This window comes from Rhipicephalus microplus, chromosome 7 (assembly GCF_043290135.1).
Source record: "Rhipicephalus microplus isolate Deutch F79 chromosome 7, USDA_Rmic, whole genome shotgun sequence".
In the NCBI taxonomy this organism is placed as follows: Eukaryota; Metazoa; Arthropoda; class Arachnida; order Ixodida; family Ixodidae; genus Rhipicephalus; species Rhipicephalus microplus.
Genome location: NC_134706.1, coordinates 34,962,002 through 34,986,795, shown reverse-complemented (window position 1 = coordinate 34,986,795; position 24,794 = coordinate 34,962,002). Strand labels below are relative to the sequence as shown.

The window sequence follows — 24,794 nt, the reverse complement described above, 5'->3', positions numbered from 1 at the left end:
ACGACGCGGCGGTGAGGCTCGCCCTACCCGTTGCGACGTGGGAGCGGCCCGCTGCTCTACCTCCTTGTTCGTCAGGACCTACATAAAGTTCTGTGTCTGTCTGTCTGTTAGACTCCGTCCAGTACGCGTGGAGTTGCCAAAATTTCTCGCGCGCTGCTAGTGCATTCCCTCTTCCTGTCCCGACGGAAGCACTGGAAGCTAAGCAGGGAGGGGATTGAGCAGGGTGGAGTCTTTTGTCGAGAGAAGACAGCAATTTTTAGCTGACTTTGAGAATTCAATGTTAATTGCACCCAGCATGCTGCGCTATAATATTTGGTTTGCGTGTTCTCGGTATCCTCGACCACCGATCGGCAGCGTTTTCTGACAATGCGCAAGAAGTGTCACAGGGCCCCTTTAACGGCGCAGTGGTTACATGAGCCATGACACAGTCACCCACCAAATCATTGTTTTCGGTGAAAAAATAGAAGATGGTCTATTGTGCCGATACATATACAAAAAATTGACATATTTCACATCGGCTATAAGCAACGCTTTCCGCGAGCGCCTTTCTAGGGTGATAGTGCTTTCACGATCGCTTTTCTCCATGGCAGAAAGAGAATGTGAGGTCAGCGTCATCGTATGATCGTCACGGCGTATAGTGGCAACCTTGCTGTGCCATCATGAAGAAAATGTGTGCTCTGGAACGCGCTTTCCTTCATCGCCACCAGCATCATCGTCATCAGCATGATATAGAGGGGGTACCTTGCATATGCTGTGCCACGGACGCAGAAGCTTCATCGTCATGGCGTCACTACGGCGGACATGGCGCGACCCTAAGGAGGCTCGCCCCTAAAAGGGATACGAAAAAGGCCGCCCAGCTCCGCACTCTCTTCAGGCTCGGCTTTTTCAGGCTCGCCTTTTCTACACTCGCGGGAACACCTCAAGGGTCAAGTCCTTCAACTGGACGCACCGTTTCTGCGCGCACTTTCTTTGGACTACATTTTCTCTACCCCACCCAACATTGAAACATGCATTTAAGGGTTCATGCGTAAAAACACTATGAGCCTTGGTTACTCGGCAGCCTTTGCCTGATGTTGGTGATGAATATTTACTATAGCTACTTTCTACCTATGCATATTCATGACATACCTGTGTCATGGCTGTCTGAAAGTGTGAATTTCTTCAATGGGTTAAAGTAGCAGCACGCACAGAAAGAAATGTATACTGCAGATGTCATCAGTGCAGTCATATAAACACGAGGTCTAATACTGTTTATAGTATACGAGGATGTGATAAAGAGCCGAACACAGAACTGAAGAAGACGAAGGAGCGCGCGCGCAGCAGGAACTGAGCGTAGAGCAAGTGTAGTTGTGTATAGGCACCCTGCAATACAGTTTACGAGATCTGATAGTAGCTCCAGAACACACAGCCCAGTGGGTAGGCGCAGCAAAACCGAGTCTTCCAATGCGTAGCCTAGCGAGTAGACGCTGCAAAACCGAATTTGCACGTGCATACCATTTTCTTTCTTTAGTTGTGAGCAAGGAGGTCACGGCTGATTATGTAAACGCCCAGGAAGCGTTCTTTGAAAACGTGCCGAAGAGGGCACGGACACTTCAGCGTGTCACTGTGCTCAGCGAGTGTTCCATTTTTTCAGTATCCCTGGCGGTTGGTACCAACAATGCTGAGGCGGCCCAAAGAGCTTCGTCGCGCCTTCTGGTCCACTGTCGGGTGCCTATAGTAGCGTTCGACAAGCGTACGTGCGTCTATTTGTCTTTTGAGTGGCGTGTCTACAAATGTTTTCTTCTCCTTGACTCTGTGTCCGAGAGCCCATGAACCCACCACATGTTTTTATACTACACATATTTCTCAAAATAGCCACGGTCACTAAGCAACGTGGAATTATATAGTTACGTACTCGTAACCATGCGCCATTTTTCAACAGAAAAATTAAGCCTTGTTACAGTTACGATTATAGTTTGCGTGCATCTAACTACATAAGAAACTTAGTCGACAGCCTATTCGATTGTGCAACATCACTACTACAGTTCTTAATTTTACAGTGGTTATTATTATTATTATTATTATTATTATTATCATTATTATTATTATTATTATTATTATTATTATTATTATTATTATTATTATTATTATTATTATTATTATTATTATTATTATTATTATTATTATTATTATTATTATTATTATTATTATTATTATTTCATTTTTGCGTCCGAAAAGCACGACACGATTAAGAGGGACATTCTAGCGGAGGGCAGAAGAAACTTCGACCACCTGGGGTTCTTCAAACTGCCCATAACTCTTTAAGTGCACGGTTGTCCACAATTTCTCGTTTATCGAAACCGTCGCTGCTATTCGATCCCGTAACCATTGAGACAGCCGTCTATAGCACCAGAGCGACGTGACCTCCATGGCGGAATTTAATTTCATGACGTTGTTGTATCAATCGCACCTTACTTACCCTGTCAATGAACTGTACAGTGTGAGTATACTCAGGCCACGAATACTTTATAAATGTGGAGGTCCAGCAGATATGCTTATTATTTTCTATTATTCCATTCACAGCTCTCTCTAGGGAGAGTTTCGCCCGCCCTTGAAGCAGCTGCAGTCAAAAGAAAACGAGAAGTTATTCAGTACTTTTCGGCTGCACTTTCTGTCTCTTAAAAAGAGAGTGCGAATGTTTCCTTCAAGATTGAAGTTTGAGTTCATTTAACAAAACAATTACAGTGAATTTACAAGGCATGGTGAGGAAAACGGAATAAAGGCTGCGTCAACCCCAGTTGAACTAGTTTCCTCCCTTTCCCAGAATGTGGCAACTAACATGACAGCTAGAAAGTAAGTAAAATGATAATGACAACAATAATAACAGAAACCATTTTATATTGCAAGACATCTGCGCGGAAAGACTAGCAATATTCAGTAAGAGTTATTTCTGCGCAAGTACACTGAGAATATACAGTACTTTAGAAAATAATTTCAAATAGTTTTTCTACGTTACAACCCGCACCAGCTCTTCGGCAGCGGAAGTTTCTTTAGTAATCTCGGCAGACTGTTTTTGAGCATATGAAAACAGTAGTTGGCATGTGGTTGCGGAACCTAGTCGGGGATGTTAGCACCGTAAGCCCCAGAATTTTTTACGTATGCAATGAAGGAAATCAGTACTTCGTACTCTTCGTTATAGCCGTTGATTAATGTCTTACATCATTCTGCATTGCCTGCATTAAACAAGGCCATTTACAACAGGCCCTTTTAAAATTTGGAGGCTCATGCCGCGGGCTATTTCCTCGAATTCCAAAAACGGAATGGTATTTCAGTAAACAGCGAATTACTGCAGTGATTATTTAGCACAACTGCTCACCTGTCTCCCGCTAGTTGGCAAACCTCGTTTGCAACAACGCTCGGCCTCCAAAAATTACTACGGAAGCATTTCCGTGTGGTACCCCGTCAACACTTTCAGCATAACAAATCAAACGACCAGATCTCCGAAAATATGTCATTGGCGTTTTCTGGCTACATAACAGCAATCGCTGCAAATTGCTGTAATCACTATAACTATCCGCGGCGGTTTTTTGTAAGGATAACTCAAATTATGGCTAACATGGCTAAACTAATTTGACTGGTACATGAAGGGGCTACTATCCTCATGTTGTCCTACGAGGAATACAAAAAGAACGTAAAGCATCATCCTAAACATAATTATAATATTTTCGACATGTACTCACCAGCAAACTAATCTAGAGACTCAACACTATAGTAAAAACTAATGTATAAAATACAATACGTCAACTAGTGCTGACGTGTCGTACATAGCAGCCAATCCACGATTGTGGCTTTTTTTTTTTTTAATGACGAATAGACTTTCAGCGGGCGTGAATCCTCTCAAAATATAAACTTGGCTTCCGACTCCGGAAAGTCCACTGGGAAGACTGAAAAATGGCGTAGCTCTTACAATGTCGCGCAAGGCTTAAAATAAAAAGAAGCGAAGTTGTACGGAACTGTATACTCTTAATCTCGTTTCGTCGAGGTTGTTGATAGGCTTTAGCAAGGGTGACGCTAGAATGTTTCCAGGGCTGCTCCTCAGCGCAGGCAGGTTCGAGTTAAACCTCATTCAGTCGCAGACACGACACGCACGTACGAATTCCAGGGACAGCAACTCGCCCTAAAACCATGCGTGTGAATCTCCCAGAGGTCTCGGACCACGTCGTAGGACTCGCTCACTGGATTCCGTGCCGACCGGTTGGCCCCCGCGATCTCCGACGACTGCGTAGCTCTGGCCGACTGGACTGGCCCTACGCCACCTCCTGACGTCGATCTCCGACGACAGCCTAGCTCTGACCTACTGGACTTGCCCTACGCCATCCCCTGACGCCGACAAGAGCTCTCGCAAGTGGTGCCCCGTCCTCGGACTTCTGTGACCATGTTTTCATCTTTCCTATCTCTCCTATCCCCTCGATATGTCCTCGCTCCCTGGCTTAGCACATCTCTCTTTCTCTTTCTCTATACATATAATCCTATTCTTCTAATCCCTCCTTACCACCATCCCATGTGAGCTACTGTTGAGGTGTCGCACTTTGATGCAGACAGTTACGGGGCTCACTTTTCTCTTCTTTTCTCTATCTTAAAACCACTCCCCCCCTCCTCCCCACGTCGTCGTTTGCTGAGGTCTTCTATGGGGTTTTCGCGCATCCGCCGTTGCCTTTAGCGTTCCCTAGTATTAGGGAGTTTTAGAATAGCGCACCGCGAGCCCTTGCGGTGCGGTCGCTGCCACTGCGCATGCGTCGTAACGCGAGTCGGCGTTCGCGTTCGCGGACAGCACGCAAAAAAATTCGAAATTGCGTGCGGTAATGGCGACCCGCATGTGTCCCGCAAGCGTTGGTTTCGAGGCTACGGTGTCGCTGCGATCGTGCGTTGCGGTTTGCAGCAGGGTAAACGCTATTCTAAATCTCATATGGCGCCCGCTACGCCCGCAACGCTTTCAAACGGTATTCTAAAACTCCCTATTCTCTCGTTACGCGTACCGCTGATGAACTCCGGAATTCGTCAGTGAAGCTGAAACATGTGGCCACGGCGTTTGTCACTGGATGAATTTTGATGGTGTAATAAAGTATTTCTTCATTGCTTGTTACGTTTCTAGCCTAAATATGTTTGTTCAATTGCTGTCTGTCGCCCGTATGCTGCCTTGTTAATTTTTATTAAACCAGCAGCGAGTAGAGAGATTTACTGAATTTCTGTGGCGCATTCTACTTCACGATTCGCTTTTGCGTCCACATTTGTAGACGCCAAGGTATTCGCCGGACTTCCATAGCTTCGCTGTTCAAAAAATGAAGCCAGTTCTACACCTGAAAAAGCTTAGTTAACAGCAGAGCTGGCGAGCAAGCGTCGCATCCTAGCGAAGAACGCAATGAGTCAGGGGCACACCGGGCCCGTGCCCCCCCCCCCCCCCCTCCGACATTGTTCATCCATGGCATGGAGAGCAAAAAACCACAATATCAAGGTGGTGGCCCCTCACCCGGAACTTCTTTTTTTCTCGGTAGTCGGCAACGCTGTCTGGCGGGGCGGAGGATCGAGTGTAGAGTTTAGTGGAGGATATGAGACCGTAGGCAGGCTTCATATCGAGGAAGACGTCACGTTGGAGTGTGTAATAGAGTGCTTGAGAGCATTAAAGGAGCAATCAGGCGTCAAACAATGCGAACAGTGCAACAAGTCATTCGTCTCAATTTTTTAGTCGGTTTCAAAGGACTCAAATCATAATTTCTATCGTCGTGCGCCACCGAATCAAGACAGTGCGCACGATGTCAAAGACGCGTATCACGCGTATTCCGTCTCTCCGCAAAATAATGATTAGTGACACAGTGAGTGCTCCCACGCTTCACTAAAATTGTTAATATTGATGGCGTAGTAGGTACCCAGCTAGTGTGCTTGTAGCAGTTACCCAGAGTGTTTAGAAAAGGCGCTGAAAGGCCACCTTTCCAGCTTTCGCTGTGACTATGCTGCGCGTTCCAAGCAGGCCTGGCGTTTTTTTTTTGTTGTTGTTGTTTATTTGCTTCCTCTTCATTCTCACTGCACACTTCCTCACTCTCGCTTCCCTTTCCCACTCTTTGCTATAAATGGCAGCGCCTCGGAAAGACAATCTCTTTGAATTTGAAGGCTGCATTACACCTTCAGCAAGAGTCGTGCTTCGAACTGCGGCATATTCTTCGCCCATGGCAAAGCACCGCCTATGCGCCTCGCGCCACGTAATCGCTGTAGAGTTTTTTTTTTTTTTTTTGGGGGGGGGGGGGGGCATGAGCCTTAACAATACTTTGTGAACAGTGTAATCTCTCTCTCTCCCTCTGTGTGTGTGTGGGGGGGGGAGAAGCGTTCACTATTGCAGACATCGTAATCATAATCACCACCTTTCATCTGGTGTAGTATGTCAGGCTTATAGCGGCCAGGTTAGCATCTTCAGGACTGGTTGTTGGCCTAGTTGGTACTTCCTTAATTCTGGGTTTCCACTCAGTCTGCTTTAGTTGGAAGTGCCACTTGTTCTAGTCGTGTGTTTCTTTACTCTTTGTTCGTGGTTAAAGTATGTCATTAGCATCTTCTGCTTTTCATGCAAGTATCTCTCTCTCTCTCTATGCATGGCTATTACCCGCTGGGAGCTACTTTGCATGCGCATCCACTTTTTGTGGTGCATATTAGCCCATTTGTCTGTCTACGACACCGGCCTTACTCCGAGCTTGAACAGCTATGCCGCCAAAGGGAGGTCTAGCCGAATCGCACTAAGCAACATGCTATTGTGACACATCAAACAAAACTTAGAAATTGCCAAATATATGATTGAGTGAACGTACAATAAAGTGAATCAAGAGTCATTAAACTTGCACCAAACTCCCTCCTGTAATAAAAGCATGCAGCGAGGTACTTACTATGTACTATACGATAGACGCAAGCACTACATACAAGAAAACGGAGTGACGTAAAATGCCTATGTAGAGCAGCAACCTAAATACTGCAACACGTAAGTTAATATCTGACTACTGACCACAGCTTTAAGGACGTAGAAGATTTCAATAATTAAAGGCAAGTAATGTAACAAGGGCTGTACCTGTGCTTAGAGATAGTGTTTAACGATTGAGCGTACTTGGTACTCTACTGAGAGCATAAAACCTTCCCGGTAAGCTTCATACGAGTTTTCGACATCGGCTAGGGGAGTCAAACATAAACTCGTGCTACTGATGTACCCTACCTTTAAAAGCCGCCATTCATGTTTTAGTGCCGCGAGTGGATTTCAAATGTTTGTCCTGTGGACAATATGCTCAACCGCCACCCAACCCTACTGATCAAAGTACTCTTTTTGTTACTTTACATCCTTTAACCTATAATATCTCTAAAGGTAAGGTAAATAAGTCATCGGAAGCTACATTCGCTTTAAAATTTAACTGCTTTCACACATCCCACAACATATTGATAATTTCGAGGTTTCACTTGCCTAGACGACGTGCCATCATGAGGCACGGTGCACGTGAGGGTTCCAGATAGTTCAGGCACCTGTACTTTCGTTAAGATGCCTCGGCATCGTACACAACACGCTCGCTTGCCGACGTTTCACATTACTATATAAACACTGTTTAGAAAAACACTCGCTTACAGTGTGCACCACTTTTTCATTCTATGACCGCCATTTTACATCGTTTAGGAAACTCAAGCCTGCATATCAGTTCACAGTCCGTTAGGGGGACTGCAATGTTTCACCACAGCGCCAACACTCCATCCCCCTGCCCTCTATCTGACTAGCCCCAGCCCACCACAAAAAAAAAAGAGAGAGAGGGGGCACACGAATTAGCGGCGTTAAGACCGAGAGAACAGAGGATGTGGTAGCCTCTGTTTTCCTAAATTTCGCTGCACTGTGCGATGGCTATGCTGTGACTCCTCCCCTGGATCCTCTTGTCTTCTTTACCCTTACACCACGACTCCACGCCCCACGGGGACTCGCTCGCTGTATTCCACGCCGACTGGTTGTGCCCTCGCGATCTCCGACGGCAGCGTACCTCTGGCCGACTGGGCTGGCCCTACGCCATCTCCTGACGCCGATTTCCGACGACAGCGTAGCTCTGGCCGACTGGACTCGCCCTACGCCATCTCCTGACGCCGGCAAGAGCTCTCGTCGAGTGGTGCCCCATCCTCGGACTCCTGCGACCATCCCTATCTTTCCTATGTTCTCCTTACTTCCATCGTTCGCTGTCCCTGTGCCTCACTCTCTCCTTCCTTTCTCTCTATCGCTTTACCTTTTAATCCTATCCTTTTAATCTCTCCTTCACCCCCACCCCTCGTGAGCTACTGTTGAGGTGTCCTCCCCCTGAGAGACAGTTACGGGGCTCACTTTTCTCTTCTTTTCATTTAAAATCACTTCCCGGCCCCCACACCCTCACTTCCTTTGCCTATCACTCTCCCCTTCTTTTCCCTACGACAGAACAGAGAAGTGAAAAGGAGAGAGTAATGCATGCCACGAAGAATGAGAAAGAGTGGAAGCGAGAGAAATAAGCATGGAGATGAATATAAGAAGGAAGCAAGGGAGAGTTGGAGACAGAAAGGAAAGGAGAAAGAAGGACAACGAAAGATACTAAAAGGGACATGAAATGGAAAGAAATAGAAACAGTTTGTCTATTGTGGCATCGAACTCTAACAAATGTAGCACAGATGTGCAAATATTTGTTCTGATTTCCATGTTTTTGTGTTATTAATTTTGTCTAACAGATAATCATGCCAAGGAAAGTATAGGGGATGTTATATGAGGTAAGTGTAATGTATATGTAAAGAAAAAAAGTGGATGAAACGATAAGTTGCCGTGGTCAGGGCGCTGACTGACACTCCCACGTTTAATTCACATATATACTCAATAAAGTGGAGGAAAGGATGGACGTCGTGGTAGCTCAGTTGGTAGCGCATCAGACGCGTTATTCTGAAATCACAGTATCGGTCCCTGCCCACGGCAAGTCATCTTTTCATCCATTTTTTTTCTTTTTTCACATTTGCAGTACAATTACCTCATGTACCGTCCCCTATGATTGTCTGTTAGATACCATTAATATCGTGTCTAACCAAAAAAAAACGAGCCTTTAATTGTACATTTATTTCCTTCATCCTTGCTATGCGTTCTTTTGGTGTTCGAACCTTTTGAATTGTAAAAGCGCCTTACGTATGGAATCTAATAGCGGACTGGTCTAATCGAACATTGGGTGTTTGGAATATTCGCACACCCCTAAACACAGCCTCTCCGGATGTGAAATTCAGAACCATTCGCGTAAGCTTCCAAAGGGCCTGCAGAGAACCTCCAATATTTCCTGGGCATTTAGTTTAAGCACGTGCATCGACTTCACAACGCTGTGATGGTCAACAATACGAAACTCGGCAGCACTATGAGGCGCAGACACGTCCATAAGTGAAGAAAATCAAGCTCTTGTTCTTAAACGGATCTTTTGGCATCCACAGTGTTGGTCATAATGTCATCAGTCTGATCTTGCTATGTCAACAACAAAAAACGCATTAGCAGCTGCATCGGTGTGAAATATGAGACAGTGGGTATGAAGGGCGCTCAGTGATTCGAGTACGTAGAGTTCCTGCTGCTTCTCTGGCCAAACTGTCGATGACGCCTATGTTTGCGGTACACATTCATGGTTACTCCGGCACAAGTATAACCTTGATAATGAGACTGGTGAACTCGCTGTGTGCCATGAGCGTTAGTTCTTTACGCGCTTTATCGACTTCCGGCTTCTTACGGTAGTTGAGAGACGTCTGCAGCAAGTTGCGTAACGTCACTTCCCTCTCTCAGATGTAGCCCGCGAAGCACACAGGGAAATGGCGGGCTTCATGATGTTACGGCGCCCTCTCTTGGTGGCGCAATAGTTAACCGCATGTTTCCGAGAGAGAAATAAAGGTTTATTTAGAAACAGTGTTCCGAGCGAGGCCCGGTGTCACCCTAAGGTGGGAGTGTTGCCTAGTCCAGGAACCCTCTGGCTTCGACTGCCTTATTGGCCCTGGCGACGAGTTGTCGCTGGTCCTCCAGGTCCGAAGGGGTCTTTTTTTGGAGGGGGGGGGTCAGTCATTTATTGCAATTTTTTTCGAGTATATTCTAATTATTATATTATATTAGACGTCGTTTATTTTAAGCTAGTTTCTAACATTGTTTGCCTTATTTTAAACTTATATCAGCCACTTGATTTTGAGAGTGACCACACCACATGAGATATACGGATGGCTGTAAGCAGGGCCACTAAAGTCTCATGCAGTTCTAAGGACCTGTTTGTCGGCTCGCAAGTACCCTTACTCGCCGCTGTGGAACTCACTCAGACTCACTCAGTAAATATATCCGGCACTTTGGACTCACTCAGACTTGGACTCACAAAAAGTGTCCTGAGGTGAAGAACTTCCTCGGACTCATCTTCATGAACATTTTATTCAACCGCACTCACTCGGACTGAATCTCGCCAAAACATCACTCTCCCGGACTCACTCACTCAGACTCATGGCTCGATCTAAGTCTGGGCGAGTCCGAGTGAGCTCTTAAGTCACGAGTGAGTTCGCAGACCTATGGGAGCAGCACTCGGCCACTATAGGAGAGACGAGCCCATGAACGCAGCAAAGTGAGGGACATAGAGAAAGAGCGGTCCTGCTTTGCATCATCCAGCGCGTGTAACGGCATCGTTTCGAAAATTTTCCTGGCTACGTGCTTTGTGTAATACTCGCGTTGAAGACATCTGGGTGGTTTGAGGGACGTAGGCAAGCGCGAGACTTCTCTATCGAACTGCTCTTCCCACGAAAGTTAAGGTGTGGGCCATTTGCTGTAAATTTGGTCCGTTTTCGCTACACGCAGGTGCTCCATATTTTTCGGACAACATTGAAACAGCGTAAATTACGCCTCAAGCATTTGTGCTTCCAGTGCGTGAACCAGGTGACGGTCCCGTTCTGCCACCTCTGGAGGCTTGACGGCCGTATTTAATGCCAGATTAGGAGAACATGACAGTAATCGTATTTTCATCGTTACTATAGATTATCTCCAAACCAAACAAATGCATTATCTCGCGAATAGCTTACGTTTTCGACGTGTTCCATGTACTTCTGCTCTTTGGGAGGTATCTTGGAGTAATCACCTATCGAAGAAAGCAAAAGAATGCAGCACTTCAACAGAAATTTCATTACTTACTACATTAATGCAAGCATGTGAGGATAGTTCCGTCTCATAACTGTTTTTTTTTTCATTACCGTGAACGTTAAATCATCGCCGTTGGAAAGAAGGGGGTACATGCTATTATGAGTTCTGAACTAAATACTTTGGGTAAAAGTATTCATCCTGCAGACTCAGAACCTGACCTCTCACATTCTGGGCCGTCCAGACGGCCCTTGAGAGGGCGGCCAGGTTTAACTTGACCCCCCCCCCCCCCCCCCACTTGAGTGGGCCAAGCCAGGTAAGGTGGAGTTAACTCGCGCCTATTGTGGACCTAATAAATTATTTTCACTCCATCACTCACTCCTGATCATATCATACTTACGTGTTCTGCTCATAATGCAGACCCTGAACAAAATATGGGATATATGGGCGTCGCAAATTTCGACCGCGTGGGGTTCTGTTACGTGCACCTAAAACTGAGTACATGGGCCCCAGGCATATCGCCTTTTTTCAAAGTGCGACCGCCACGACCGGAATCAATCCCGCAACCTTTTAGTCAGCATCCAGCATATCTATATACTGTAGGACTACTGAGACCCTACGCTGAATTGAGTTTATTCTAACTTGCAGCAGGAGCAAAGAGTTGTGAAGTTTTCAGTTCGGTGGGGAAGTTCAAGCTGTGGCCCACTTTCAAGCTGCCTTAGCTAAGGTTAAATAAACTGCTGCTGCCATAGCTCCCAATGCGCTCCAACGGAAAGCGTCAAAGCTTGTTGTGACAGTGTGGTCTCTTTACATAAAAATGACGACGGAAAGAAATAAATCATTATTTGCGGAACTTGTAGCCGGGTGCAGCATCTGAGCACCACGCACGCACAAAGCGCACCTCGCAAGAACACGTGAACTTAATTACTGCAATTATTTCGCGTCCAAGTTTTCATTAGATGTATAGTGAAAGTATTCACTTGTAGTGCATACCTCACTTTTCTATTGTCTCTCTTTTTATCCCATTAACCCTTTCCTCGTGCAAGAGTAGCAAACCAACCAGCTGTCTGGATAATATCATTGCCCGTTGTTGCTGCTATTTATCTCTTTCTGGTACGTCCCTATTGGTTCCCCCACTATTGGCAAGACTACATGGGTTATACTGAAACAGGGCAGACACTAAAACACCATTAGATCCAGTCAATGTAGTTATACAGCTCATATTCTAAAGAAAGTCAATCATTGTACTCACTTTGACCACTACAATGTACCCAAAACACGTGAGCAAGCATGAGAGAGAGGGCGGTGTTTTTGATCACCATCGCTCTCCGCTGAACCTCAAGAAGGTGGACTGGGAAGAATTGTGTGACCGTCAATGCTGGTCACACGTTTCTTCCGAGCCTTTACATAGTGCCTTCAAAACCCACACTCGATACACGTGCACATGGAGGCTTACTCACATTTACTTATATTTTTTATTCAGCTAAGTTTCTTCTATTAATGGGGAAAAATGCGGGCGAAGAACAGGAGCCGTGAGATGGCGGGACCTCAGCGAAATCACCCGAGACCCATTGTTTTAGGAATAGGCTGCCCTTTGATATTAAGCTCATATTTTATAGTATATAGGTTATAAAGTACAAAGAAAGACAAATAAAATATAAAGTTCAAAGAAAGACATTCTGCTCGAAGAGATTCGGCACAAGGTGCGCATTAATTGCAGGCATTGATTTAGCTCGCAGAACGATTAACTGCATGAGATCTCAGTACCAACACTGCCTAGCATAAATTCCGACGTAACAATCACATTGAGAAAATACCTTTAAATGGAGCACTTTTCTTTAGTTAAAAGTTAATGCTCCCCTTAACGAAATGTATTCTTTCATATCGCACTTGGTTCGAACTATTAAAAAGTGAAATTACAAGCTCGACCTAGACACGCGAAATCCGCGTGTCTACCACATGGTATGTCAGAGGGCAATGCCCTTCGACGAAGTGCGTGACGAAGATTGAAGAATGGCTTGTAGCGGGCGATGGCTATACAGCACGTCAACGGATGTCTTTCAAGCAAACCGCATTCCACTGTGTCATGTTGATTGTCCCGTGCATGACACGAATATTAGGTTAGTGAGGTTATCACCAGCTGACCTGCACTTCATACAATCGTACCATGCGATGGTAATTTTCGTACGTAGAAGCTACATAGATAGATAGATAGATAGATAGATAGATAGATAGATAGATAGATAGATAGATAGATAGATAGATAGATAGATAGATAGATAGATAGATAGATAGATAGATAGATAGATAGATAGATAGATAGATAGATAGATAGATAGATAGATAGATAGATAGATAGATAGATAGATAGATAGATAGATAGATAGATAGATAGATAGATAGATAGATAGATAGATAGATAGATAGATAGATAGATAGATAGATAGATAGATAGATAGATAGATAGATAGATAGATAGATAGATAGATAGATAGATAGATAGATAGATAGATAGATAGATAGATAGATAGATAGATAGATAGATAGATAGATAGATAGATAGATAGATAGATAGATAGATAGATAGATAGATAGATACGGTCAATGTCGCCGAAGTTCGCTAAGAAATGCTTCGCATTTAAAAACCTTCCCTACCTCTAATGAATGCCCCTTGGTGCGTAAACTGGCAACCGACCATTCAGCTTACATTTACCAGCATAAGCGCGGCGTGCAGTCCCATAAAAAGATAAAAAAAACTACTGTTCTTTTTAGTGTGACTAGATGTTTAACCCGATGACGTAACAGCTCGCGCTCGTAGAAGAACCCGTTGATGTGAAAATTTCAGTGAAATCGCCGCACTTAAGTACGCGTTTTACTGTTTTCTTCTTTCGGAGGAACTTCGTTAAGTGAATGTGTGTGCCGTCATAGTTTCGTTGATACAAGTTGACGAAAACATTGAACCTTATATGGGCACCTGCCGAGGAATGAAAATGTCTTCGTTAGATCGAATAATTTGTAAAAATCTGTTTCCGTTAGATCGAGTTTCAACTGCATTGAAACAACGATCTATGACATGAACCATCGGGCGCCGACCGGACTTTATTACGTCGAACAGCACGAAAGCCCAATATCAAAATATTGAGGTTTTTTTTTCGAAATGAATAAACTTTGCAGATAGTTTTACCAATGTGCCGGCGTCAGTGAACCTGGGACGAGAAATGTTGAAGCAGCAAAAATTATCCGCGATTTGGCATGAAGTGTTTCTCAGGTTTAGCTAGATCTCTAGAGGTAAGCTTTATACAGAAATTATTTCCTGGGAATGTCACTAAGTAATCCTTAGAAGCACACCAGTGCAAGAAGTAGCTCAAATTAACATCATCTCATAACTAAGATACCTTTTAGGGTATCTTAGACATGAGGAATATACCCTGAAAAGGGTTGAATACCCTTTTTTTAAGGTAATGTACTTGTTATAGGCGAAAGGCTTTTTTCGGATACTTGTATCTAGCTTCGTGTGTGTGTGTGTGTGTGTGTGTGTGTGTGTGTGTGTGTGTGTGTGTGTGTGTGTGTGTGTGTGTGTGTGTGTGTGTGTGTGTGTGTGTGTGTGTGTGTTGTGTGTGTGTGTATGTATGTATGTATGTATGTATGTATGTATGTATGTATGTATGTATGTATGTATGTATGTATGTATGTATGTATGTATGTATGTATGTATGTATGTATGTATGTACGTACGTACGTACGTATGCCACACCCTGATTAAGCCACGCGGCCAAAGTTGAAGTACTTGCTGAATGGCCTTATGAATTCGATGTGGCGCGATGGTAGTGGTAGCCAAGAGTGGCGAGCAGTCGAACGGACTTCGCTGAAACCTTCGCCCGGAGGCGGAAAAGGGAGGCAATCAGTTTTGAAAACAGCAACAAGAAGGAGCGTTTACTATATAGCAGGTTATAGTTCGTACAGAGTCGGCCAGCAAGACAACGTCGGCTGGGGCAAAATCCCTCAAACATGGGGCCGGCACGGCCTTAAATAACGTTTTGGGTCTCTTCTACGAGACCAGTTCTCAGTGCTTGGAGAAGAAGGTGAAGCTTTGCCCGGAACTGCACGGTGCCGCCTTCTGCGTGGAAGGTGCCACTGGGATGGGGGGAGACAGTTCACCGGATCTTGTGAAAAGAAGCGCTCCCGAACGAGCACCATGTCTGTGGCTTAACAATGGCCAGCTATCTTGAACTGGTGGCTGCTTTTATAGTTTCGAACATTGTCGATAAGAAAGCAAATGTCACGCGTATCTTAGGCGTAACATCAAACCGTAACTATTAGGTGATGTTCCTCTACTATAAAATGCCTAGAGGCGTAATTCTAAAGACCGTAGTGTTTCTTCAGCTGCAACAGAAATGCGATGCAATGCACAAAAGAACGCCGGCAGAAGACTGTCATTTTTCGACGACATTTGCAGCGGAACACGCCACTACGTGGCCAATTTTTTTTTTCTCGGTAAATTTCCAGAACATTCCCAATTCATCGTGCGTTTGAAACCACCCTAGACAAATAGACTAACTGTTGCCTCCCCAACTGCTTGTCATGGAATATATATTACGCAATGTGTGGCTTGGACGGCTTGATTGGCAAAGTCGAGAAGTCGTTCGGAACCGAGAAAGGAATGACATTTAGCCAGGACCATTCACAATAAAGCGACCGCTAGTTGAACGTTTACATTTGAAGCAGCTATAGACATGACATACATACTTATATCCAGTGATATTCCTGGACAACTGCATCACTACTTGATCTCATTAACGAAAAAAAAAATGGGAGAGCATCAAAACTTATTTTCTTGGTTAAGCGCAACTTGTGAAGTATTTTACAGATGGGTTTTGGAGCCGCCATGTGAGAATGTCAACCTATAGCCGTTTTGTGTCTTATATAAACAGTGCTACGATTAACGACGTATGTGCATGAAAACAGATGGGTTGGTGAATTTGACTGTTCGTGTCTTTATCGATTCATATCTCTTACTCCCATAATCAGCTCATGTGTCTCGCGTAAGGTCACCTTCTGAAACCCAACCTTAAGGCTACGGTAGGTGTAGGGCTGATTCATTGTAAACTTTTTAACTGTAGTGCATTTATTATGATACAGATGCAAATGAATTGAAGCTGACGAAATCACAAGTTGCGTCTAGTGGGCACCAAACTGACAACATTCGGAAGGCGTGCCCAGTATACACTGCCTCACGATCACCAGCAATATATTTCGAAAAAAAGTTTTTTTTTTTTTGGCGTGCAGTACATACGCAGGACAAAACGTGCAGCCCTTCGTGGCTAGGAAACAAGAAATACAAGGCAACACGCACGTGCTGCTTAGCGAGAATTTCTTACAACTTGTATGTAGACACAACCCGGCTCCCATGCTAAGCACGTAATAAACACCCCCTCGACGACAGAAAGGGGCAGCCGGCGGATTGCGCGATAACCGGCTCACCGCGGCGTCCTGCTGAGCCACGCGTGAACTCCCTTTGCGTGCGCCGGGTGGTGTTGTGTGAAGCTCGCAGTGTCGATGTCTTGTTGGCGGCGAATCACGCCAGCAGATTGTAATCGCGCGCGACGTGCCGACTAGCGATTCTGCCACCGTACATAGCGCACGCCTAGAAGTCTTCCATCATTCGCTTCAAGTTGGAGCGCCGCCAATCAGCCAGGCCGGGAGACAGACCACTGACCCTCGCTAAGCGTATGTGACAGCTGCTGCTGCGAGCAGGGGCTCTCTCTTTTTATGGTCCGGGGTTCGACTCAAGGTCGAGCGGTGCCGCAGCAGACACCATCGTCTGCCACGCTGCATACGTAAAGCGGAGACAGTGCAATTATCCAAAAAATGACGCGTCTGGGCTTGGGTGTTCGACTCCTACCCAGATTCATCAGTTTACAGAAACCAAACTACGCGCCACCGCTGTTTCTTGTTCTGTATCGGTATCTGATCGCCAAGGGGTGGGTCGTTTCTTCTTAAACGCTCTATCCTCCTCATTGGATCCCTGCATCGGTGTTTTTCCGCAAGACGCAACAGTAGGGGAGAGTTTTTTCGCGTTTATTTGGGGAAACCGATCGCTTGCTCTTCGAGAAGGCTTGCGCATATCTATTTATTTATTTATTTATTAGAATACCCTCAGGGCCCGTAGGGCATTATAGAGGGGGTGGGTACAACATATATAACACACAAGAAAAAAAGAGAAAATAAAGAAACAAGTATCAGATGCGCAAATCAGGAAGGCAACATAAGTCAACTAAAAATGTATAAGAATTCAAGCACATACAAGACAAAGATAGATAATGAAAACTGCGTATAGTTACAAGCATCTCTTACAAGTATATCTGCTTACTTTTTGTTGCTGTTTTTGATGCAGTCAACAAATATGTGCTCCTGTCGCGATCTCGGGCACTTCGTACTGTCCCGTAGCCACTCCCATCATCAATATCCTCCTCTCTCGGTTTTTTTTTTTCACAACATAAAATCGGTGCAATGCAACACTTAAGCATTCATCTGAGCAACTGTACACTGGCTTTCGAGAGGTCTTTCGGCGGTCAATGCCCCTCCAGACTGTGTGTTAGATAAGCTTGAGCGTTCAACGTTGCACGATGACCCGGACCAAAGGCGTACCATGGTCAGAACCAGATCCACGTCGTCATATCACCTCGTTCGCCCCCTCCTCTCATCGTTTCACGTCACCCCACCCCACCGGTCTGACATAGCAATCAGCCCTCTCCTATCGGGCTTCCACTTTTTGGAGATTTCAAATTCAAAGCGAAAGCGGATACAACTCTTGACTTGGTCCGGGTATAAAAAGAGGCACTCACTGATCTGCAAAACCACACATCGCTCCTACACCGGACCATCTCTCCACGAGCCTTCGATCGTCCTCGTGAACGAAGTCCTTCCAACCTATCGCCATGAACTCTCTCGTGAGTGATATCCTGCGGCTTCGGCTCACATTCAGGGCCCAGCTGTCCTTAGCCTTTGGTTTAGAGAACAGTTCTTTCGATAAGTTCTCGTGCAAGTCTCTTGTGCGCTGTCTTGCAAGAGGTTGATAATTTTCCAGCTTGCACGTACACTGTCCGTGATCGCATTTACTATGGTACATCAGCAGAGCTAGCAAATCCTTGTAGCTACAGCGTGACTATGCTTAAAATCACCTATAGTTCTTTGCTTTGCCCCTAGCATTTAGCAGCGTAACTTGTTTTAACTGAAGAAAGTAACTATACCGTAGCGCTACAAGTTAATCCCGAGCTGCTTGACTGCGTAGAAACCTTTCTTTCGATTCTTGTTTATCTTAAACTGGTTTCATGTGTGTCTATCCTCAGCGCATATCTGCCATAGAAACTGTAGGTGTATCTACCACTTTCTGTTCGAACGTTGAGTCAAACGTGGTCTATATAGCAAACCGCTTAGACGTTTCGTTTCATCTCACGTGTGCCTTGCGCCGTTAAACTTAGTCTGTGGCCTTACACACTCTTCTTTATTCCAGCCATTCCGATGCTGAACTGCGTCCCTCATCTTTCGAGTGTCACCCTCTATGGCGTCCTAGAAACAAAAATGTCGCACGTGCTATAACATTACCAATGTTGCAATGAACGTGTACCTTGATGCAACGGCACGTACATACAGCTACGTGTGTATTGTACTGTTCGTGCCTTGCCATTCCGAACTGTGTGGTCACAAAACGAATTTCCATCATGGTTTACAACGCAAAACGTTGCGGGCAAAAAAGGAGACCGGACGAGACGTGACATTTTGTGCTGTAAACCACGAATGTAATCCGATTGGCCCAATCTTTTATTTTTATTCCGCACAGTTTGTTCCAGCTAACTTCCTTGTCTTCGTGATTTATCCATCTACTACCCTATTCACCTACCTATATATCTACTTGTCTGTTCATCTATCGGCACAGCTATTTACCTCTGTATGTATTTCATGGCGTATCATCTACTCTTTCAATGCAGACCCTAGCTCTCGCCTTCTCTGTCCTGGTGGCCGGAGTCCGCTGCACCAACGTGTACGCCTACAGCGCTCCAGTGGTCCACACGGCGCAAGTCGTTCACACTGCCCCAGTTGTCCACGCTCCTCTGTTCCACTCAGCAGCAGTGGTCCACCACACCCCCGAAGTGGTCCACCACACCCCCGCAGTAGTCCACCACACTCCAGTCGTCCACCAGACCGTCGTGCGTAAGCCCTCGGTGACCCAGCACCACGAAGTGGTGCACGTGCCCAACCACGAGTTCGGTTACAGCGTCGAGCACGCCAAGGTCGTGCAGCCAAAGTCCACCATCGTCCACCACCACCCACTCACCGGGTACGAATCACCGTCGCATTGTCTGTTGCCATTTCTTGTTGTCCACAGTCACCGCAGCACTCGCAACCTATAAGTCTTTGTCAGGTTTAACTTTTCGTAACGTGGGAGGGGTTAATGTCCTTAAGCTTAACGCCAAGCCCCCTAAGGAACGAGCAATTTAAACCTGTTACCGTCTCACTCATTAGCTTGTTGCTTCTTCCTAGTGGAGGCTATAAACGTCAATTATTGTACGAGTCGATCTCGTGCAAACCAGAATTGAACGCATTACACTTTCACTCAGTCGGCTACATAATATGCCACAATCAAACCTAATGTTGAAGGATAATATGGCGGGGTACTTTCTACGGCGCATGTTCTATGAGTCAGCACAACTTATAATCGCCACAAGAACCTGATGATTCGACGCAGACATTTAAGCAGAGTTTGTCAAGTCTAAAAAGTGAACGTTGGCCGGTCGCAGTTAAGCAATGTTTGTGTGATCAGCCCGTAAGGGCGATGCAGCAGCAATCCTGTTGTGAAACAAAGTTTATAACTTTTACGAATTCTTCGCGTATCATTTGCTCAAAGGTGTTAGCTTCTTCTGAAGTCAAACCATTTAAAATTTATTGAATCTTCCTTCCTAAGGTTCATTTTTCGATGTCTTTGACGAGTATTTAAGCAGCTAAAGTTTTTTCGGCAGGCAATCCGCACAGCAACAAAAAGTGTACTGACGAATGTTTATAGTTTCTTTACCAATTATTTATAGTCAGTGCGTGAGAGTTTTCTCTGAAGTTCTAGGTCTTATTATTGCTATTGATGTGTCGACCACTTAAGTTCATTGTTTCTTTGTCCATGTTCTGCCTGTAGACTGCCCTACCATCAGATTGACTTCCACCACACTCCCCTGGTGACCGGATCCCGCAGTTCCGTGCACCAGAGTCGGCTTGGATACGTCCTTCACCGCACCAAGACCATCGCCGTGTAGATACACCACCATCCGTTACTTGAAACGCCCCACGAGGTTCCACCATGTTCCATGTTGTGATTCAGACAATAAACGCGAGAGCTATTGAGTCGTATGCAAGGCCTGTTTTTCGCTCCTTTGGAGTTAATTTTCCACTTTATGGGGCGAAGCTTCTTATAGCGGCACCATTCGTCCCTCGTAGTCGTAGTGTGTAACAATTCTTACATTTTGACCTCCTAGGTGGTGCCCGTGAGAGATTTCTTTTGTGCGTTGTTGAACAATAAAAAATAGTGCTCAATGTGCATGATAATGGCTGCTAATGGGGAATTAGAGACAGGAGCATTTGGCTTTTAGGTAACGCGCACGCTGCGATCCCCATTAGCAGCCATTGGCATGTACATTGAGCACTATCTGACAAGAAAGGGTTGCGACGTTATACTGGCTGGGCGTAACCTAGGTTTTTAGAAAGGTTTAGCGAGCGTTGGACCGCAGGGCCATGAATACAGTGAACTAGTATATACCACGAACTCGAGGTGGTTAAAGGTGGGAAGTAGACACGAAGGGCAAGTCGTAAGAAAGCGTGCGTGTGCCTCCTCTCGTTCAGTCCTTCGAATGTCCGCAGGATGGCGGTGCTTCTATATGAGGAATATATGATGAAAATATGCGAGATGGTGGTACTTGGAGTGTTGGATAGGTGGACGAATGGACACACAAACAGATGCATGGATGGACGCACGGATGGCTGCACGGACAGATGGGCGCATGAACGGACGCAGGAGCGGATGCATGGACGAAAGTATGGACGGATGCACGAACAGACGCACGCATGGACGGGCGGATGGACGCATGGATGGTCACACAGACGCCCGCGTGGATGGACGGAAGCATGAACGAATGGACGGACGGATGCTTCGCCCCACTATCCATCATTCACTCCGTGGATATGCTGCCATTTTTTTTTCGACTATCTTGGACACTAGGTAAGGAGAGAAGGTGTTTGAGGTTCGGAATGGGCGCCCCTCGATGACTCGAGTGCTCGAGTGGCAACGCGAAGGAAGAGCCGTTGCCCGGTGAACAGACGCTTTATTGCAGCACTCGAGCGTCTGTTCGGGTCCAAGCCCGAACCTCCACTCTACTTCACATCCAAACACTTTGTTTTCAACCCTCTGTCAGACAAAGGGTCTCCACACAAGCCAACCACACGTGGGGGCTCGCATCGCCACAACCAGTTTCAGAAACACTGCATGGGTAAAACGCACGTTACCAAATACAACACGCGAGGGGATAGGTTCTCTGCGCATTAGGTGTCGCCACACTCTCCCGCCTGTTAATCCAAGTATCGGCCTTGACGTCGGCAGTCTCCCACGCTCGAGCTCCCTCAGCTCACGCGCTGAACGTCGCTTCGTAGAAGTCGCCCCAAACGCGGTGAGAACGTTGTCCGGCCCTGTGCGCTGACAGTGTGTGCATGCGACAGTGAGGCGCCCCGCCATCCCAGGAACACTCGGTCGGCCAAGCCGTCGAAAACGGTTTCCGTGTCGTTACTGCATTCTCAAAGGGCACACTTGAAATGTCAAAACATGGCCTCCGAGATGGCTTGAAACTAGACGACCGCGCGTAGCCTGGTAATTTCGAGACACGCTTTCCGATCGGCTCACCCTTTTGTTCCAAACGGGAAGCGGCTTTGACGGTTCGTCCTGTCGACAGCGGGAATGACCGAGTCGTCTTCCTCCCCGTGCGTTGGTCTTCCGCGTCCCCCTTCCAGTGGCGGATCCAGAGGGGGGATGGTAGTGGCGATCGCCCCCCTCCCCCAAAGGCTGTGTCAGCACCCACCCCTCACTAAAGTGCTTGAAGTCCACCCCCTATAACGTATTAGGACAAATGAGTGAAACCACTGTGAGCATTCATTAACAGTATTTTTGCTCTGAAGCGCTTTTTCTGCTAGTAAAAACAAAAAGTCACGACCACGTCCCCCTCTCCAATGTTACTTCAGGCGACCGCCCCTCCCAAAGTGAGTGGCTGGGTCCGGCCCTGCCCTTGCAGAACCGACTGGTCCGAATGGCGAAATGGGAGTTCGCTATGCGCTTTTCAGCACACGTATACGCTGCGCCCAACAACAACACGCCGCTCTGCATACCTCACATTATCTTTTGTTCTGACCGAAGTTTGCACACGTCACACTGGGTTCTTCATCAGCTGGGCTATCTTGATGCTCACCCCTAGCCTTCTAAAATCACCCGTAATCCAGAGTGGAATTGCTGCAATATGGGTATCTTCGCGTATTTTCTAGCTGCATGGTACAGATGGCAATAACTATTGTGGGACATTGCGGCATGCCTGTCATCGTTCGACAAGCTAGTGTGATATACTTGACTAAAAGCTGCGTTTTAGGTGCATCGATATAATATTGTTCATATTATCAAAGTGCCAACCCGCAAGACGTCTTGTGGTCGGGGCACTGGAAACAGGCGAGGCCTAGCAAGTTCATGAAAAGAATATTTTCTTGTTCGTAGCCAACGATAGAAGTACCGAAAAAAAACTATGTAGCCCATTCTAATGGGAATACGCATTCGATAATTTCCTACGTGCCGCACACAAAAACGTTGGGATGCGTCGTGGGAGCCCGGCTGGCAAACGAAATAAACAATTGTATCGGGCCAGTTGGTAAGGATTCATCTTGCTAGGAACGCAGCCACTATTACAAAGAACACACTTGTGTTGTGTGCGCTTGTGTTGTGTGTTCTTTGTAATAGTGGCTGCGCTTCCTAGCAAGATGGCAAACGAAGCTACAAATTAGAGTCAATCGCGTATAAGCACGAGTTTGATGAACCCGGCATACTCTATTGCAGAAGGGTGGTGCAGCGAGCGAGTACGCCACAATTAGTCGGGCATCAGTCTTGCACGCAAGTGCATCACAGATCACAGTTTCCGCGCAGCGTCCGTTCTCAAGAGTGGACATGAACATCCGCGTGCCTCGTATCATGGGCATGGACATCCGTGCACCTTGTACCATGCACATGGACATCCGCGTACCTTGTACCATGCACATGGACATCCGCGTGCCTTGTACCATGGACATGAACATCCGCGTGCCTTGTACCATGGACATAGACATCTGCGTGCCTTGTTCGTGATCGAGCTGAAAACTAACAAAATAAAAAATTTTGCAAGTTCGGCTTTCGGTGTACTGAATAGAGGAAGTTTTTTGTTCTTTTTGTTGTTTTTTGCGATACTCACCTGCCTTTTTTTTTTGCTGTCGAATCTTTGGTGGGAATTCACTGTTTGTTGCGGTTGAAGAGGAGCTACCGGGGCAACCTCGACGTTTTCCGTAAAACATGCGAATCGAAATTGCAACCCCATATCTCTACCAGCACCACGCGAGGCACGACAGGTCATACGGCCAGGTCAGTCCTGGCGCGCGTTGCAAATAGCGCGGGTCAATCAAGCGGTGACCTCGCCGTAATCCATGTCTTGGAACGGTCGCCGTCATCCTCACCTTTTGCTTTCATTCGTGAGAGTGGTGTAGGCGGAAGACAAATTGAAACGGCACGTGACACCTCCGCGTGTGTATATACCGCCGTCGTGAGAACACGTCAATAAACATTAATCTAACGGGTTGTAAGAGCAGAAAAGGAATCCCGGAGGGAATAAAGAGGATTAACAAGCATTTGAACGGCCAAGGGCGCCAGAGTCGTGTAGTGTCTTTACCCAGCATGGGATCCTTAGGGTACTGAAGCAGCTTAAAGACCGCGATGTTTTTTTTTTTGTTTCCTTGATTAATATTTTGGTTGTCCTTCACTAGTTGCGTGAGTAAATTACAAGAGTGGAAGCTTGGGCTAGTGGCCAGGGCCAAGAGGGCAGTCCAAGCCAGGGTCTGCCACTTTAGGGCTATACTGACCTCGCTCGGAACACTGTTTCCAAATAAAAGTTTATTTCTCTCGCTCTGTCTTCTCTGTTCCTTTTTTTTTCTTATGATCACGCACTGCAAAAACTTGCCAGTATACCTTTGCGTCAGAGAACCATCCACCAATCGGCGATGTTTTTTTTTTTTGCTTGCGCCTCAAAACCCTCGTCGCGAGGCTGACTGATGGTGGAACTTACAGTATATTCAAGAGTTGAAAGGGGACAATTTGTGCTGGTGTAATGCACATACTTTCGTCTCCTCCATCTTCAGTCCGAGTCTATTCGGTGTAATTTTGATTGCTCTTCTTTGCATATTGAGAAGTCTCTTCATTAAGAGTACGTATACAACAACAGGGTAAGAACTCGCGTCGTCTGTAAGGCTGACCCCGCGCGCACGTTTTATGGCGTCGTATTTCACGTCACCTTATGGTGTTTTGCGATTCCGATGGTGTCGTTTTTTTTTTTTTGGACTTTAAAATCTCTCGCAC

At 46.1% G+C, this 24,794-nt stretch overlaps 2 protein-coding genes across 3 annotated transcripts in view; one reads left to right on the top strand and one right to left on the bottom strand.

Moving 5' to 3' along the window:
• LOC119179661 (uncharacterized) overlaps positions 1 to 12,576 on the bottom strand; it is a 28,734-nt gene extending 16,158 nt beyond the window's left edge. For both annotated transcript variants that reach the window (XM_037430784.2, XM_075869000.1), the window contains exons 1-3: positions 12,378 to 12,576; positions 11,071 to 11,126; positions 2,459 to 2,599 (exon numbers count right to left, since the gene is read on the bottom strand). In XM_037430784.2, coding sequence (XP_037286681.2) covers positions 2,459 to 2,599; positions 11,071 to 11,126; positions 12,378 to 12,447 — 267 coding nt within the window. In that variant the 5' untranslated portion in view covers positions 12,448 to 12,576. The remainder of the gene's footprint in view (positions 1 to 2,458; positions 2,600 to 11,070; positions 11,127 to 12,377) is intronic.
• A 5,342-nt stretch (positions 12,577 to 17,918) lies between these two features.
• On the top strand, positions 17,919 to 20,478 carry LOC142766896 (uncharacterized). Its single transcript, XM_075868103.1, has 3 exons — positions 17,919 to 18,075; positions 19,114 to 19,463; positions 20,310 to 20,478. The coding sequence occupies exons 1-3, from the start codon at positions 18,064 to 18,066 to the stop codon at positions 20,425 to 20,427; spliced, it is 480 nt and encodes a 159-aa protein (XP_075724218.1). The 5' UTR covers positions 17,919 to 18,063; the 3' UTR covers positions 20,428 to 20,478.
• The last annotated feature ends 4,316 nt before the right edge of the window (positions 20,479 to 24,794 follow it).

What these genes read in the sequence shown, in the direction of transcription:
- LOC142766896 (XM_075868103.1), top strand. An exon ending in CACCACCACCCACTCACCGG is followed by an intron (nt 19,464 to 20,309) that starts GTACGAATCACC and finishes TTCTGCCTGTAG; the next exon opens with ACTGCCCTACCATCAGATTG.